This window comes from Pleurodeles waltl, chromosome 7 (assembly GCF_031143425.1).
Source record: "Pleurodeles waltl isolate 20211129_DDA chromosome 7, aPleWal1.hap1.20221129, whole genome shotgun sequence".
NCBI classification, from domain to species: Eukaryota; Metazoa; Chordata; class Amphibia; order Caudata; family Salamandridae; genus Pleurodeles; species Pleurodeles waltl.
Genome location: NC_090446.1, coordinates 1,030,404,295 through 1,030,421,271, shown reverse-complemented (window position 1 = coordinate 1,030,421,271; position 16,977 = coordinate 1,030,404,295). Strand labels below are relative to the sequence as shown.

Sequence of the window (16,977 nt, the reverse complement as noted above, 5' to 3'; positions counted from 1 at the left end):
TGGGACATATCCCCAACATAATTGGTGCCATTGATGGGACACATGTGGCATTTGTCCCCCACCTCCCCGCAGGAATGAACAGGTGTACAGAAACCGGAAAAGCTACCATTCAATGAATGTGCAGATGGTGTGTTTGGTAGACCAGTACATCTCCCATTTGAATGCCAAGTATCCTGGCTCTGTGCATGACACTTACATTTTGAGGAATAGGTGCATCTCTTATTTGATGGGGCAACTCCAGAGGCACCGTGTGTGGATAATAGGTGAGCCCAAGGTCCCCACACAGTTTCATTTGCTGTCTGGGTATGGGAGATTCCCAAATGTTTGGAGGATGTCTAACAGTTGTCCCTCGATATTTGCAGGTGACTCTGGTTACCCCAACCTGTCATGGCTACTGACCCCAGTGAGGAATCCCAGGACAAGGGCAGAGGAATGCTACAATGAGGCACATGGGCGAACTAGGAGGATAATAGAACGCACCTTCGGTCTCCTGAAGGCCAGATTCCGGTGCCTCCATCTAACAGGTGGCTTCCTATACTACTTACCGAAGAAAGTGTGCCAGATAATCGTGGCATGCTGTATGTTGCACAACCTGGCTTTGCAATGCCCGGTGCCTTTTCTGCAGGAGGATGGGCCTGATGGTGGTCTTGTGGCAGCTGTGGAGCCTATGGACAGTGAAGAAGAGGAAGCAGAAGAAGAAGGTGTAGACAACCGCAACAACAACATCATCCAATACTTCCAGTGAGACACAGGTAAGAGGATGGAACTGCTTCCCACATCTCATACTATTGTAGGACCTAGCATAAATCTGCCTTTTTACCTCTGTGTATGGACCCTGACTTGTCACTTTGGCTTTCCTTTTTACATATCTGGGTCCCACTTTGTGCCCTCTGCTATGTTTACTGCTGGTCTACAACTGTGTAACATTGGTATGTGAACAAGTACATTGGCATTGCTATATTTTAGAGAGGTTGCAATTACACATTTGTGAAAGCACAGACTGACTCCAGATTGTTGTGTGATTCAAGGGTGTTTATTTCTGTGCTAATAAGTGGAGGGGGTGTGAAATGGGCTGGGGTGATGGTGGAGGAATGCCCATGGTAGAGTCCAGTCTCTTGGTCTCACATGTGCATTGTCTAATGGGGCATAGGAAGGGGAGCAATGGCAGTTTAAGGTGGAAAGGGTGACAAACTGGGACAGAAGGGTGACATTCAGGAGGGTCTTATTTCTGGGCATGGGGTCTTGGCAATGTTCTCTGTCTTGTTCCTGGATCTCAGGGACCGTTTGCGGGCTGGTTCTCCTTCTGCAGGGGGAGGGGTGCTGGTGGCCTGTTGTTCCTGTGGCGGTGCCGCCTGTACACTAGCGCTGGCGGAGGTGGAGGGCTGTTCATCGTCCAGGCTAGTGTCAGCGGCCCGTTTGTGTGCCACTTTGTCCCTCATGGTGTTGACAAGGTCTGCCAGCACCCTTGAAATGGTGACAAGGGTGGTGTTAATGGACTTCAAGTCCTCCCTGATCCCCAGGTACTGTTCCTCCTGCAGCTGCTGGGTCTCCTAAAACTTGGCCAGTATTGTGCCCATGGTCTCCTGGGAATGGTGGTATGCTCCCATGATGTTGGAGAGTGCTTCGTGGAGTGTCGGTTACCTGGGCCTGTCCTCCCCCCGTCACACAGCAGTCCTCCCAGCTTCCCTGTTATCCTGTGCCTCTGTCCCCTGAACCGCGTGCCCACTGACTCAAGGTCCCTGAATTTCTTGGGTTGGTGGGTTCGCCTGGGTTCCCTCTAGTGGTGGACACACTTCTGATTGAAGTGTCCTGGGGACAGAGGGATGGGCCTGCTGGGTGGATGCTATCCTGTTGTTTCCTGAGAGGGGAGGTTCTGTGGTGGTTTGTGACAGTGGCAGGGGAACCGACTGTCAAGAGATCCCTGATGGGCCAGGCTGGTCATCTTGATCCAGGCGTGCAGAGCTGCTGTCGTCACTGTGGGCCTCTTCTGTGGGGGGGACTGGATATGTCTGGCACCTCCTGTCTGGTGACGTTGGGTATGGGTCCTGTTGGGGTGTGAATGCATAGTTTTAATATCTGTGTGTGTCATCTTGTGCATTGGGTGAGGTACCCTCTACTCCTGTGCTTGCATAGTTGTGTTTGCCCTTTTGTGATAGTTGGTTTGGGGTCTGTGTGGGTATCTGTACTGGACATGCTTTGGTAATGGTGATCCATGCATAGGTGTTGCATGCAGGGCCTTAGTATTGGGATGTGTGGGTTGTGATAGTGGGACATATGTGAGGTGTTGGAGAGATGGGGTGAGGGTGAGGGTTGGGGGTATGTGATGGCATGCAGGTGGGTGAGGGACATGGTAAATAAGATATGACTTACCAGAGTCCAGTCCACCTGCTACTCCTGCGAGGCCCTCAGGATGCAGTATTGCCAAGACTTGCTCCTCCCATGTTGTTAGTTGTGGGGAAAGGGGGGGGTCCACCGCCAGTCCTCTGTACACCAATCTGGTGTCTGGATACCACTGAACACACCTTCCCCCGTAGTTCGTTCCACCTCTTCCTGATGTCATCCCGTGTTCTTGGATGCTGTCCCATTGCGTTGACCTTGTCGACGATTCTCCGCCATAGCTCCATCTTCCTAGCAATGGAGGTGTGCTGCACCTGTGATCCGAAAAGCTGTGGCTCTACCCGGATGATTTCCTCCATCATGACCCTGCCCTCCTCCTCTGAAAACCTGGGGTGTCTTTGAGGTGCCATGATGTTGTGTGGGTAATCTGTGAGGTGCTGTTTATTGTGCTGTGTGATGTTGGAGTGTGTTGTTTGAGGTGCGTGGATGTTGTATGAGTGATGGTGTTGTGTGCCTTTGGATGCTGGTGTAGTGTTTGCTATTCTCTCTCTCTGCTTCCTCACAAAAATGTCCTTGTAAGGGGTTGTGGGTAATGTGGGTGTGTGTTCTATAGTGTTGTGTGTGTGGGTGTGGTGTGTGTATGTGTATCAGGTATGTGTATTTCGAATTGTCCAATGTGGTTGTGTTTTGTAAATGTGTGTGTATTTTGAGTGCGGTGGTGCGTACTGCCAATGGATTACTGCGGTTTTAAGACTGCCGCGTTGATTCGGGGGTCGTGATAGTGTGGGTGCATTCTTGTTGGCGTGATGGTGGAGGTTTTGGTATCACCAGTTTATCACTGACCTTTGGTGTGGCGGACTTGTGTGGGTGTCTGTATTGTGGCGGATTCCGAGATGTGGGTCGTAATACCTGTAGCGGAATTCCACTGCCGCAACGGTATGTTGACGGTCTTCAGCATGGCGGAAAGCGGGATTTACTGCCAGGGTTGTAATGAGGGCCTAATTGCCTTGGCCATCAGAATAGAGCTATAAGGAAACGACCTTTCCTTTCAAAAACCACCTGGAACCAGAGGCAGTTAACACATTCAGAATAAAGATGCCACCAAGTAGTAGTTGAGTTACAGTAGATGTGTGCTTAAAGACACTAGTGCATCAATGAAAGAAAAAGAGAAAGCCACACACTTTGCGATTGTGCAACATTTACTGCTTCAGTAAAGATGCTTGGTGCTCATATTTGCTCACACAGAGATAAACAAAATATATAATTGGGTATAAAAACAATATACAGGGAGTGCAGAATTATTAGGCAAATGAGTATTTTGACCACATCATCCTCTTTATGCATGTTGTCTTACTCCAAGCTGTATAGGCTCGAAAGCCTACTACCAATTAAGCATATTAGGTGATGTGCATCTCTGTAATGAGAAGGGGTGTGGTCTAATGACATCAACACCCTATATCAGGTGTGCATAATTATTAGGCAACTTCCTTTCCTTTGGCAAAATGGGTCAAAAGAAGGACTTGACAGGCTCAGAAAAGTCAAAAATAGTGAGATATCTTGCAGAGGGATGCAGCACTCTTAAAATTGCAAAGCTTCTGAAGCGTGATCATCGAACAATAAAGCGTTTCATTCAAAATAGTCAACAGGGTCGCAAGAAGCGTGTGGAAAAACCAAGGCGCAAAATAACTGCCCATGAACTGAGAAAAGTCAAGCGTGCAGCTGCCACAATGCCACTTGCCACCAGTTTGGCCATATTTCAGAGCTGCAACATCACTGGAGTGCCCAAAAGCACAAGGTGTGCAATACTCAGAGACATGGCCAAGGTAAGAAAGGCTGAAAGACGACCACCACTGAACAAGACACACAAGCTGAAACGTCAAGACTGGGCCAAGAAATATCTCAAGACTGATTTTTCTAAGGTTTTATGGACTGATGAAATGAGAGTGAGTCTTGATGGGCCAGATGGATGGGCCCGTGGCTGGATTGGTAAAGGGCAGAGAGCTCCAGTCCGACTCAGACGCCAGCAAGGTGGAGGTGGAGTACTGGTTTGGGCTGGTATCATCAAAGATGAGCTTGTGGGGCCTTTTCGGGTTGAGGATGGAGTCAAGCTCAACTCCCAGTCCTACTGCCAGTTCCTGGAAGACACCTTCTTCAAGCAGTGGTACAGGAAGAAGTCTGCATCCTTCAAGAAAAACATGATTTTCATGCAGGACAATGCTCCATCACACGCGTCCAAGTACTCCACAGCGTGGCTGGCAAGAAAGGGTATAAAAGAAGGAAATCTAATGACATGGCCTCCTTGTTCACCTGATCTGAACCCCATTGAGAACCTGTGGTCCATCATCAAATGTGAGATTTACAAGGAGGGAAAACAGTACACCTCTCTGAACAGTGTCTGGGAGGCTGTGGTTGCTGCTGCACGCAATGTTGATGGTGAACAGATCAAAACACTGACAGAATCCATGGATGGCAGGCTTTTGAGTGTCCTTGCAAAGAAAGGTGGCTATATTGGTCACTGATTTGTTTTTGTTTTGTTTTTGAATGTCAGAAATGTATATTTGTGAATGTTGAGATGTTATATTGGTTTCACTGGTAATAATAAATAATTGAAATGGGTATATACTTTTTTTTGTTAAGTTGCCTAATAATTATGCACAGTAATAGTCACCTGCACACACAGATATCCCCCTAACATAGCTAAAACTAAAAACAAACTAAAATCTACTTCCAAAAATATTCAGCTTTGATATTATTGAGTTTTTTGGGTTCATTGAGAACATGGTTGTTGTTCAATAATAAAATGAATCCTCAAAAATACAACTTGCCTAATAATTCTGCACTCCCTGTATTAGAATATATCAGTTGGCTTTATTATTGTTATTAATGCAAGATTTATGAGTCACTGGATTTACCGTATCTGTCAGTGGCGTTTCGACCTGGGATGATTAATGTTTCATCATCAGGACTGCAGGTAAGTGGGGGAAGCAACAAGAGGTACTTTAAAAACAAAAGATTGTGTGTTTATATGTATATCAATAGGTTACTCACAGTTGCCAGCTTTTCAAAATCTGAAAAAAATCAGAATAAGCAGAATTACTCAATCACAGAAGGTTTCTTTTATTGGTCGGTGAAATACATGAGATGGTCACCAAAACACAAACGTAGATACTTACTTATGGGGTACTAAGAACTCGGGCTGTGCAGTACTGAAGAATGAAGGTAAAAATGGGGAACCAATGACAAATATATAAAAAAACATCAAATCAAAGGAATAAAAGGCAAAATGCTGCACCCAGTGCTTAATTTGTGCTTGTTGTTTCCGGTGCTGAGCACCGGCACTTATTTTTGAGGGCCAGCGCTTATTCTTCTGCCCCAAGCATTTGCTGCGAGCAAAAGACACATATGGGAAAGACGGAGGAAGAGAAAAACAAAAAAGCGTCACAATGGGAGAAAGCAGAAAGCTGCAAGAGTGAGCTGAAGGGGCAGGGAGTGGCTTTAAATGGATTGAAGAGCCCCGAGTTGGCTTCAGGATTACGCTGCCTCAGTATTCCGTGTTCCACATTTAATTGCAGCAGCCGCGTGTGTAAGAGAAGGGCTTAGAGCACCGGCACGTTATAATTTACAAATTAAGCCCTGGCTGCACCAATCAATAGCAAAAAACGTGCCTGTGCAGTGTTATAAAGTGAAGTATGTTTGACTTGGTGTTGTAGTGGGCCAGGCAACAAAGTAATCACGAAGCAAGTGGGCTGAGGATAAGCCCTGCCATGGTGTAACCCATGAATGACAATTCACCAAAATGGCAAGGGTAGTGGAAGTGACATCTCTGGCCCTTCGGCCTTCAATTTCACTCACACATATGCTTATACATACATGCACATTCACACTTACACACACACGCACTCTCGCAAGCAGCATACAACATACATTTCGAAGCATTTTTTACTTACTTCAGCAGCCAGGGAAGCCCATATTCCAGCTAATTATGCTTCTTTTTATTACATTAATAGTGAATAATGAAACAGTATTCACCATTAACGTAATAAAACATTGAGAAAAAAACAAGAAAAGTGAAGCTCCAACTGACGTCCCTAAGTATGAGCTGCCACCATGTTTCTGGCACTGTTTTGCTACTTCTGCAACCTCTTAGGTGAGGGGTTGCAACGGCACTGCTAGGGCTCGCGAGGGGCAAGCCAGGGGTTGCAGCTGCGACCCCTAAAATACATCTATGGTGTTACCACGCACAAGCATCGAAATGGGAGCAGCGAGAGATTGTCTCTTGATGGGGACCGCAGCAAATAGCATCCCAGGGATGACAAGAAAAGATCATATTTTGGTGTTGGTGAATGACCTGCATAGTTCACAACACAATAAAATAACTTTTCGACGATTGATTAATTTTACGTACTCTAATCTTTTTTTTTTTCTTTTTTTATATTTTGAAAAGCCAGCAACCTTTTGTTATATGTTGGACCTGGCCTTCTTTGCAGGGTCACCCCAAACAATTTTCTTTCACCCCCCTCCTTTGCTGAACCTGTTTTTGTTGGCTTTTAGGACTCTGTGTACGTTACCAACAACGAACTAGTGCTAAAGTGTTTGTGTTCTCTTCCGAAAACCTAGTACAATTTGCTTACACCTGGTTGGTACATATAATTTATTTAAAATTCCCTAGTAAACGGTACCATGAGTAACCAGGTCCTGCAAATTAAATGCTACTGGTGAACAGCAGCACTTATTGTGCCACCCACTAAAGTGGCCTTTTTAAAACATGTCTCAGGTCTGCCACTGCAGCTTGTAGTGCAGTTTTATACTACCATTTCGACTAGCCAAAGTAAACATTTTGCTAGACTTAAACCCTCCTTTTTAATACGTCACCCCTAAGGCAGGCCCTAATGGCTCATAGGGAAGGATGTGTTCCATTTAAAAAATAGGCCATGTAGGTTAGAAATTTTACATGTCCTGGTAGTGAAAAACTCATAATTCATTTTTCACTGCTCCAAGGCCTGTTTCTCCCATTTACTAACTCTGGGTTACCTTATTACATTCAATAAGTGATAACTTTTGATTGGGAACAAGTAGGAATGTCATGATTAGACACAAATGATAAATTAAATTACCCTTTGATGATAAAGTCAGTTTTTAAGTCACATTTCTGTAAATTCCACTTTTTAGAAAGGTAGCATTTCCTTGTCCTAACTCTTTGTGCCTTCTGCCAGTATGCTTGGTCACTTGACTGTGAATAGCTCTACTGGTGTTCTTTGGGCATTCCTCTCAGACAATGGACAGAAAAGGACTAGGTTGGCAGGATAGGCCATCCTGCAAGGATGGCTGGGGGTGGAGCTGTTTCCTACCCACTTACACTTCAAAGGGCTGCCTCCAGCAAAAACACAGCCTTACCAGGGGAAGGGAAAACCTTTCCAGAACCAGGTTCATGGGTAGTATAGGAAATCACCAAATCACTTCAAAGGCTGGCACCAGGTATAACTAGTGGACACTAAGAGCCACTCACTGGTACACTACTGGACCTGTGGACATTACAAAAGAAGGACTACTTTGTTTCCCAGAGGACTGCTGTACTGCTTGTGGCCTGACTTGTTCCTTGGAGAAATGCCTTGCTGTTTGGGGTCTGCTTTATTCCTCAGAGTACTGCCCTGCTGCCACCAGAGGAACATCCTGCTAGTCGAGGCCTCCCTTGTCCCTCAGAGGACTGTCCTGCTGCTTTAGGCCTTCCCTGCTCTGTGAGAAGGAAGACTGGAGCTGTTCCCTTCATCCCAGGCTGAGTGACTCCAAGGGTCAGTTGTCTGACTTTCTGTTCTGGGTTAAAGGGACACAACAAGCTTCAGAGGCCGAACTGTAACTACCCAGCTGACCTTCTGAGACTGGACCTGCACTGGACCTTCTGACCTCTGCTGGAGTGAGTGAGTTCCTGATCTCTAGGAGGTGCCTACTTAGGTCTTGGACCCTTGGCTGTCATCAGAGGAGCTCCCTCCTGTGAAGAAAGAGAAATCCTGAAATTTTTGGCTCCTCATGACCATGTACGGGCCCCTTTTGTGCCGATGCTCTGCCACCCATGATGACTTCCAACACAAAGCTCCAGGGAACATGACTCTTTGTACTACAGCGACTGCCATCAGCAACAGACAACGCAAGATCTGCACTTCACGCTACAGCAACGAAAGCCCGTCAGTGACCACCAATGCGAAACTCCTGCAGTGACCATTGGTGCCCGGCCAGATCTTTATGCTAAAATGACGACTGTCCCTAAAGCTGGGCCTGCTCTTCACACTACAGTGAAAACCATCCACAACGCCTTCACTGCGCCTCCCGGTGAACTGGACTTTTTGTGTTGGAATTTGAGAACTTAACTTTTTCTGCAAGACAAACCTCATCCCAGTATCCAGGCCATCGCGGTCAGCCTGAACTTGTGACTTTCCTTTGGTCTAGCATGATCAGATAACCCAAGTGGCATTTTGTTTTTGTAATTGTAGTTACTTAAAACTTTGAAATTCAATATCTCTTGCTCTACCAATAGGGATTTTGTCATTTTGGTTTCATTTTAGTTTTTAAAATGTATTTTTCTAGCTTTGTTTTTTTCTTATGTTGTGTTTTCACTTTATTACTGTTTTTATGCTGCATATGAATATATTTTAATAATAATAAAAAGTAATAAACATACATTTGTGGCAAGATACTAGCACATGTTAATTTAGTGACTTTTATGGATCACCCTGACAAGAAGTGTGGGAATGGACTGAATGGAACTTCTACCCGTCCCCTCCCACCTCATCCCCCCAACCCATCGCCCAGTTTTTTTTTTTACAGTACATGTATATCCATACACATTTTGTCCTTTAACAACCAAATTGTAACTCCAAGTTACTTTTCAGTGTTTTGATAATACATGGCTTGCTGATTTCCGCCCAATTACCTGCAGTGCTGACGAGGGCCAATTAATCATCCTGGGTTTAAACGTTTTCCACATATATTGAATATGGAACTTTTTTTGGTTCTACTCTTTCAGAGAGTCACAACCGCTTATTCGTAATGTGCTGATTACCAACTGATATGTCCCACTGTCATATTGTTTTTATACACACTGTAATATTTGTTTATCTGTGTGTGAGCACATATGAGCACTGAGCACCTTCATTGAGCCAATAAAGTTGCACAGTTGCAAAGTGTGCTGCTCTCTGTTTTATGATCATTGATACAGTACTATCTTTATGCACACCTTCACCGTAAATTAATTACTGACTTGTAGGTAACCTTAACAAATAGAACCTTAGTTCTGTGTGTGTTGGTCATCAGAATAGCTGTAAACTCAAGAATGCCTGAATGGGCAAAGACTACAGCCCGTTCCCAGGCAACAGGAAATGTGTTCACGTACGTTGTCTTTTCTCTGTTTTCCTAGATAGCACTTAGCTCTCTGACTTCGTGTTGCTGAGACCAGTTTTTTTATAATGTTAACCGAATATTGAGTGGTGAATTTCCCTAAACATAACATAGTGAAACCCCTCCCAATCCTCTCCTATCTCTCACGACACCCTTTGTATTTTGTTTGGCAAAATCAATCTCATAAGGCTCTATAGTCGCCCCGCCTCCAAGATGGCACCACTCAGCCTTGGCCACGAGAGCCAAACTTGGCTTCCTAGTTCAGCTGTAAGCCTAGTTTGGTAAATAAAAGAGGTATGCAGTTATGGAATTGATGACCTCAATTGAAGTGTGTGGCAGGTACAGCACTAACAGCAGGCACAATGGAGCACAATACAAATAATGCAGTGGACGCATACACTCAGAATGCTCCGGAGGTACAAGCAGGTAGCCATAAGTGACCAGTATGAGGAAGGGCGCCCCGCAATTATAATAAAAGGTTTACATATTAAATGATGAATCAGCGAAGGTCCTGCTGTGCTTGGACTTCTTCGGAATGTGGATGATAACATAAAGAGCAGGGTACTTCTTTCTGTGAGCTAGCTCTTGGCTCTTTCTTTTTTTTCCCCAAAACATGAGACAAGGATAACTATTGCGTTATTTGGACTGTGGTAATTCTTAGCAACTTAAGATGGGTAAAATGCAAAGTCTACATCTTTAAAACAAAAATCAGTAACTTTTTGACTTGTGCAGATTCCTCAGCTGGTACCTCCATCATCTAAAACAGCTTACTGGATGAGTGCTGAAGGCTTTATTTTTGGGAGATTGTGTAACCAGTGCAGAGATTGAATCCCTGAAGGCAATATATCTGAGATTGATAAACTGAGCATCGTTGAGTTGGGGGAGAAAGCCAATTATTCAAGTACAAAGAAATGTTTTCTGGGGCCTGCACCATATTAAATGGTCATTACAAATCAATACGAAAGCAACATATTATTTGGGGAAAAGTAAAAGTTTTTTTTTAAACATTCTTCCATAAAAATTATTGATTTCAGTAATTGCCATCTGCTATGCCCCAGTTAAGCCCAACAACAGTTATATGGAGAGTTCATATTTTTTTTCAGACGCTGACTCATGAAATCGGGCACATCTTTGGACTTCATCACTGTCGGTGGCTTCAGTGTGTGATGCAGGGATCCAATCACTTAGAGGAGTCAGATCGCCGCCCCCTTGACCTCTGCCCTATCTGTTTACGCAAACTGCAGAGTGCTGTCGGCTTCAACATTGCTGAAAGATATAAGGTATGCAATACCCTGTACGATATAAATCCGACAAGGAGGAACAGAATCATGCCTTGAACTGTTATTTGCATTTTTGTTTTACTTTTTCCATAGTTCTGACATTGTTCATGTTTTGTAATGTTTTGAAAAATATCTCTTGCTTACATTTTCATCTTGCATAGCTTTCTCTAACTATCTTGCAAAGGTGTATTCGTTTTGCTAAAGTGGTTTCACTTCACTACATGACACATCTGCTATTGAATAATGTGGAATTTTAATAATTATATAACTACACTGAAAAGTTGCTTAGTACAATCCATGATATATTCTCTGGGTTTCTGAAGATCTTTACAAGCCGCTTCTCTTGACTTTTGTGTACTAAGTTTACATTTTTGCAGCATGAAACACATTCAGACACATAGGGTGAGTAAAACTGAAGTGTCATAGTTAGGCTCAGTATGTTTAGTGAGATTTAAAAAATTGTGGGTATCGATTTCAAGAATGTGGTGCAAGAGAGATAACGGAAAGAGGGGGCATGTAAGTATTAGTGTGTTTATTGTATACCTGAGGAGGAAAGGTGGTCCTTCCTTTAAAATACTACTGATATCAGTACTTTAAGAGGTCCATAAACCCGCTCAGTTTGAGCTAAAGGGAACACTTATTAGTCAAAGCGATTTTTTTAAAGCAATAATATCATTGAGTATACTAAGTGAACTTCAAGGTTTTCCAATTCAAGACCCCTTTATACAAATGTATAAGGATTGAGTGGTTGTGAGGGTGCTGGTGGTTTTAATGTCTGTACACACTAGATGCCAGTCAGACTCTGTTGTTTTACACTGATATGATAAAATGTTTTAGAAACACAGATGAGCTCTCCCTCTGCCACACAACAGAAGGACAGTCCTATTTCCTACAATAAGTATTACAGGCTGGTCTGTGAATTGTATCATTTTATGTATTTCAGTAGCTCACAAGACACTGGAGATGAGATCAAGTGCACATTCTACACATAAAAGGTTGCAGAATTGGCATTCATGGGCAACATAGTCATGAGTGCACATGTTCACTAAACAGTACTGAGCGATTATTATTACTAGACAAGAAATAGAATTTGGACTGACAATATCAATAAATGTGTGTGTTGATGCTTAGCTGTATTCTGTAACGGTAGATATGTGCAAATTAAACACTTAACTGGACCAATAGTATTTCAGTTACTGGCGCTACAGAAGATTTTCTTATGACCCTTCTGCTTTCCCATTGAGAAGGATGGTAACCTGCATTCTTTTATTGCCTGTTGTTTATACATCATTTATTAATTTACACTTTATACCAATCTAGAGGGAAAAATACAGTCTAAAGTTGATGTCTAGGTACTAGGGTACATTTTGTGACTTGTCAATATGATAATGGAACATTCTGGCCATGTATGTGGCTGATACCCACAATTCTGTAATCAAGTTGCTGTTTTGAGAACAGCCATGACACAGAGGGATTATAAACAGTATTTGAATTGCAGAATTTCTTAACAGGGAAATAAAGGGGCTTATTACAAGTGTGGTGGTCTGGGCTGCCACTAGTGCGGCAGTCCAATTGCCACATTACAACCATAGCGCCAGCTCCGCCAGGATCTTGGATCCCAGAGGTCCAGCAGTGGTGGAGGTCCTAGTTTGCCAGGGCAGCACGGCCTGGGGATTGCGACCTTGTTCCCTGCCAACGATTTAATGGCGGTAGCACCGCCATGAAAAGGCTGGCAGAGAATAGGTGCAGGGGGAGCTCCTGCACTGCGAATGCACTTGGCATGGGCAGTGCAGGTGCTCCCCTGGCCAGCACAATCGCAATGTTCACTGTCTGCTTTGCAGACAGTGAACATTGCGTGGGTGCTGGTGCACCCTGCAGGCGACAGCATTGCTGCCGGCTCGATTACGAGCTGGAGACAATGTTGTAGCCTGTTTCCCGCTAAGCCAGCAGGCATAAATTTTGGTTTCCACCCGCCGACCTAGCAGGAAACCCATAATAGCTCTGGCGGGGAGGTCGCTGCATAGGCGGCAGACACCCTGTCGGGAGTGGCAAATGGAGTTCTCCATCCGCCAAACTCGTAATCAACTTCATACTGTTGTTATTCATAGATCATATGTCAGTGGTGTAGGAGGTGGATCAGTAATAATTGGGTTTTAGCCAAATATTAATTGATTAAAATTAGTAAGAGATCATATCTCATTAGTGAGTGTATTCCTGAAACTTCAAGTAGCCCCAGATAGAGGCTGACAAGAACATTCATAGTCAACACCATTTACAGCAAGACCCCCTTTCCCTTTCAGCAATAAACTAAGTAACACACTTCCAGGGAAAAGGTAGAACAGCGAGAGGGACAGACTTCACCTAAGAATTTCAAATAAATGTCAGTTTGTTCCCCCTTAGTACCATCCTTCAGTGCTAAGCAGGACTCAGTGCTTGTCAACTGGAGCCATTCAAAGAGCCTGGCTCTTCGGTCCCTTTCAAATCTTAGAATGTGAGTGGGGGCTCAGATTTTCTTGCATGAGTGTCATAGCCAACCCAGCATCACACTGTAGATGTTCTACCACGGTCTGAGCTACTTACAATTTAGATGCAGTTGGGGTGGCCACGAGGGGCATTTATTTCAGATGCCTGTGTTCACAATACCTCATCTTTGCCTATCCTTTCATGCAGAGGTGAGCTCCTGAAGACCCATGCTTTCAGTGGCCACCTGCTTGTACACTACATATTACTCAAGTCCTCTCAAGCAGGTAAGGTAAATGGTGGTAACCAGGGATTAAAATAAATCTTAAACTCCAAAGAGGGCTGAATAGTAGAAATTGCCATTGGTAAGGTAGGGTTATAAGTTAACATTGATCATTTGCGACCACATTCACATTTAGAACGTCTGTTCACCATATACTGCCATGACTATTGTGAACAGACAGCTGTGATTCGTCATTGCCAGTAGGCTAACTGGGACACTCCATCATCAAAGGCCTACCAGAACGCTCATCTTAACAACAGACTAGTGGCATAATAAAGGTTGAGCCCCCGTCCCCCATGCAAAGTACCCTGACGGTGGCCCTCCCCCCCCCGGACTCAGGCAGGGGCCTGCCACCCAAGCATTGTGTATTGAGCTGAGGGGGGTCCCCTGGAGCTCGCCCTTCCATGCCACGGCAGCTGCGGGGACCTTTGTTATGCCACTGCAACCGACCCTAACAACGCAACAGTCATGAATGGACTGACACAACATTCTGTTATGAACAAACTGCCTTGAATTTCTGTATCACAATTCTTTCACTTTTTAAACCTGGTTCAGGACAGTTTTCCTGCCGGTAATGTCTAGATAATGATTTGTGATTCAAGGTCACTAATACCAAGTTTGCCGATATAATATACATATATATAGAGATAGATATATTTATTTATATACATATATATATACATATGAGTGCGTTTATTTTATTGCAGGCTTTGCTACACTGGATCGACGAGGGAAATATCGAAACAAATCAAGAAATTTGTGATGGAGCTGTAAGATGTTCACAAAAACCAGTGGAAGAATTCCAGGAGCATCGTAGCTGGCTTCTGAAGTGCCTTGCTCTGCTACAAACCTAAGCATGTGATTTGACAGTAGAAATCAGTTAAAATTCAATAGGCCACTCGCAGGCAAATTCTCAAAGCAATCTGAGTTGGAGAAAAGCACAAATGCTTTTTTTTTAAAACATATTTATGGTCAACTCTACTGCATTCTGGGAAGTGTATAACTAAATGTTTGTGGTATCAAAAAAAGTGGCTTGGTTCATTATTTTCATCGGAATTAAGACAAGCAAGCCGTGCTTAGAACAAAATGGCAGCTGTTACAAATTTGGTCATTAGTTCTCGTTAAAACAAATCTCTTCCGACTAACCTGAACCTACACTTTGCTCATATCCACAACTAGCATTTACATTTGGAACTGGCGTTGTGAAGATGCTGAAGTGATGAGTCAAAAATATTGTCTTGGATATATATCCAAAATGCATCCATTCATGCTGTGACCTGTAGGACACTGGTCCTATAGGGCATCTATCCCAGTGGCAGCAATCCTGGAAGCAGTCTACTTGCATATGCCCTCAGAATTATTTTCCATAGGTTGGTCTCCTAAGCAGATTGCAATGCACATGAACTAGGGCCATTCACAAAACATCTGAAACGTGGTTCTATTTAAAAAAAAAAAAAAGAATGTTTAATAGCAAGCACTGATACTTTGTTTTGTTCATTTAAAATCTTAAATTCTGTGTGGCTTGACTTACCCCTGAACAGGAAATGAAAACTTGCAGGCTGTTACAGATCCACTTTACAATAAGGGAGGAAGAATTAACACACAACTCTTTCACTTACAAAGGGTGACAACTGTGGCCATGACAAATAACTAATATTTGGTCATTTCCTGGTTTAAATGTCCAGGTTCTCTTATTGTACTTGATGTTTACTATTAGGCCGGCTTCTCTTGAAGACATCACTACACTGCGCCTTTGCACCATCAGCGGGTAGACTAGACCTTGTGTATAGTTACAGCAGATGTGGCATTACAGGAGAACGTTGGAGGCACAACCTTGACAGAATCTGTGAGTCCCATGGCAGAGATTTCCCAAATCCCAGTCTATTGTGAGCCACTCTGTGGTCAGACAGCAGATGCTTTTAATCCAACTTGTTTTGAAGCTTCCACCAGTTGAAAAATAATGAATTAGGTACTTTTGTTTTCGGAAGTGACGGCCATTTCTACACAGACACCCTCTGCCCAATATCCTGTTCCCATGACCCTTGGCAACTAGGGTGCAGAGAAACTATGGCTAGAGAAAGCAGAAACATGTTTTCTAGGTTCTCCCTTCAATTACTTTCTCCTGTATAACACCAAAACCCTGCATTTTTCCTTGGTTTCCAGATTTACATGTTGACTTACTATATAGAAGAGACAAACATCGCTATGAGAATGCGCACAATAAAATAGCACTCTCTGTTTAACTGGCACCGGCATGACTCCCTCAGGAACAAAGTGGCTTTTGGAAGATGCAGAGAAAAGAGGCTAATGTGGGCAGGTTATGGAATGAGTCAGATGAAGAACTAGACAATATAACAAGTTGAATAGATTTCCAATAGCAAAACATCTGTTCATGGGGTGACCAATTTGCTTTCCAAAACAGCTAAGGTCATGGCAGATATGTAGGATAATAAATGACGAAGAGCTTATCTGGAAACTGGCGGACAGATACTCCATTAAATATGGCCCATCCATCTTGTTACAAGTAGCCCTTGTGATACGTCCAACGAACATCCGCCAGCGTTGCCTGTCAAACTCCAAAAAAAATAAAAATCCTTAAATGATATCCTTATGGCTTCATTTCATGCAGATTATTTCATGGGCTATCTTGAAAACTTTATATGGTTTCAACACTCATTGACCAGGACTTGATATTCCTGAGCTACTAACTAAACAGCTGTTTATATGTATGCACATGCCTAATTATTTTGTTAGTGTTTACTTTTAATTGTCTTCCTATCTCGTCATGTGGCTAACTTGTTTGTTCAACTTTGAAAGTCAACAAACTGGCTTTCGAGTTTTGTAGCTGTTTGGTGATTTACATTTTGTGATTGTGCGATCGAATGGGTCTAATTGTTAGTGAGTATTATTCTTTTTTAAATAAATACATCCAAAACGTGAACAAGTGGTGATTTATTTGTATAAAAGAGATCAATCAGTCGGTGATTGAAATTGAGCATCTGCTTACTGTACACAAGAATTATGATGAGTAATGCAATAGTTCTATGTTAAACATGTTAGTGGGATTTCCCAGTAGAAGTATTGTGGTGTTCCCTTAAAGAAAGATTCACTAGCTCCTCTGTTGTATAATAATTTATAGTTATGGTCAGGACTACTAGAATTGTGCGGCCGCTGTGACATTCGCATTATTACAGATTTGTCACATTTGTCATCCAATCGATCGTCTGC

General features: G+C 43.4%; 1 protein-coding gene across 2 annotated transcripts in view; it reads left to right on the top strand.

Moving 5' to 3' along the window:
• Positions 1-16,688, top strand: part of AMZ2 (archaelysin family metallopeptidase 2) — a 301,951-nt gene extending 285,263 nt beyond the window's left edge. For both annotated transcript variants that reach the window (XM_069199871.1, XM_069199873.1), the window contains exons 7-8: positions 10,830-11,006; positions 14,457-16,688. In XM_069199871.1, coding sequence (XP_069055972.1) covers positions 10,830-11,006; positions 14,457-14,603 — 324 coding nt within the window. In that variant the 3' untranslated portion in view covers positions 14,604-16,688. The remainder of the gene's footprint in view (positions 1-10,829; positions 11,007-14,456) is intronic.
• The last annotated feature ends 289 nt before the right edge of the window (positions 16,689-16,977 follow it).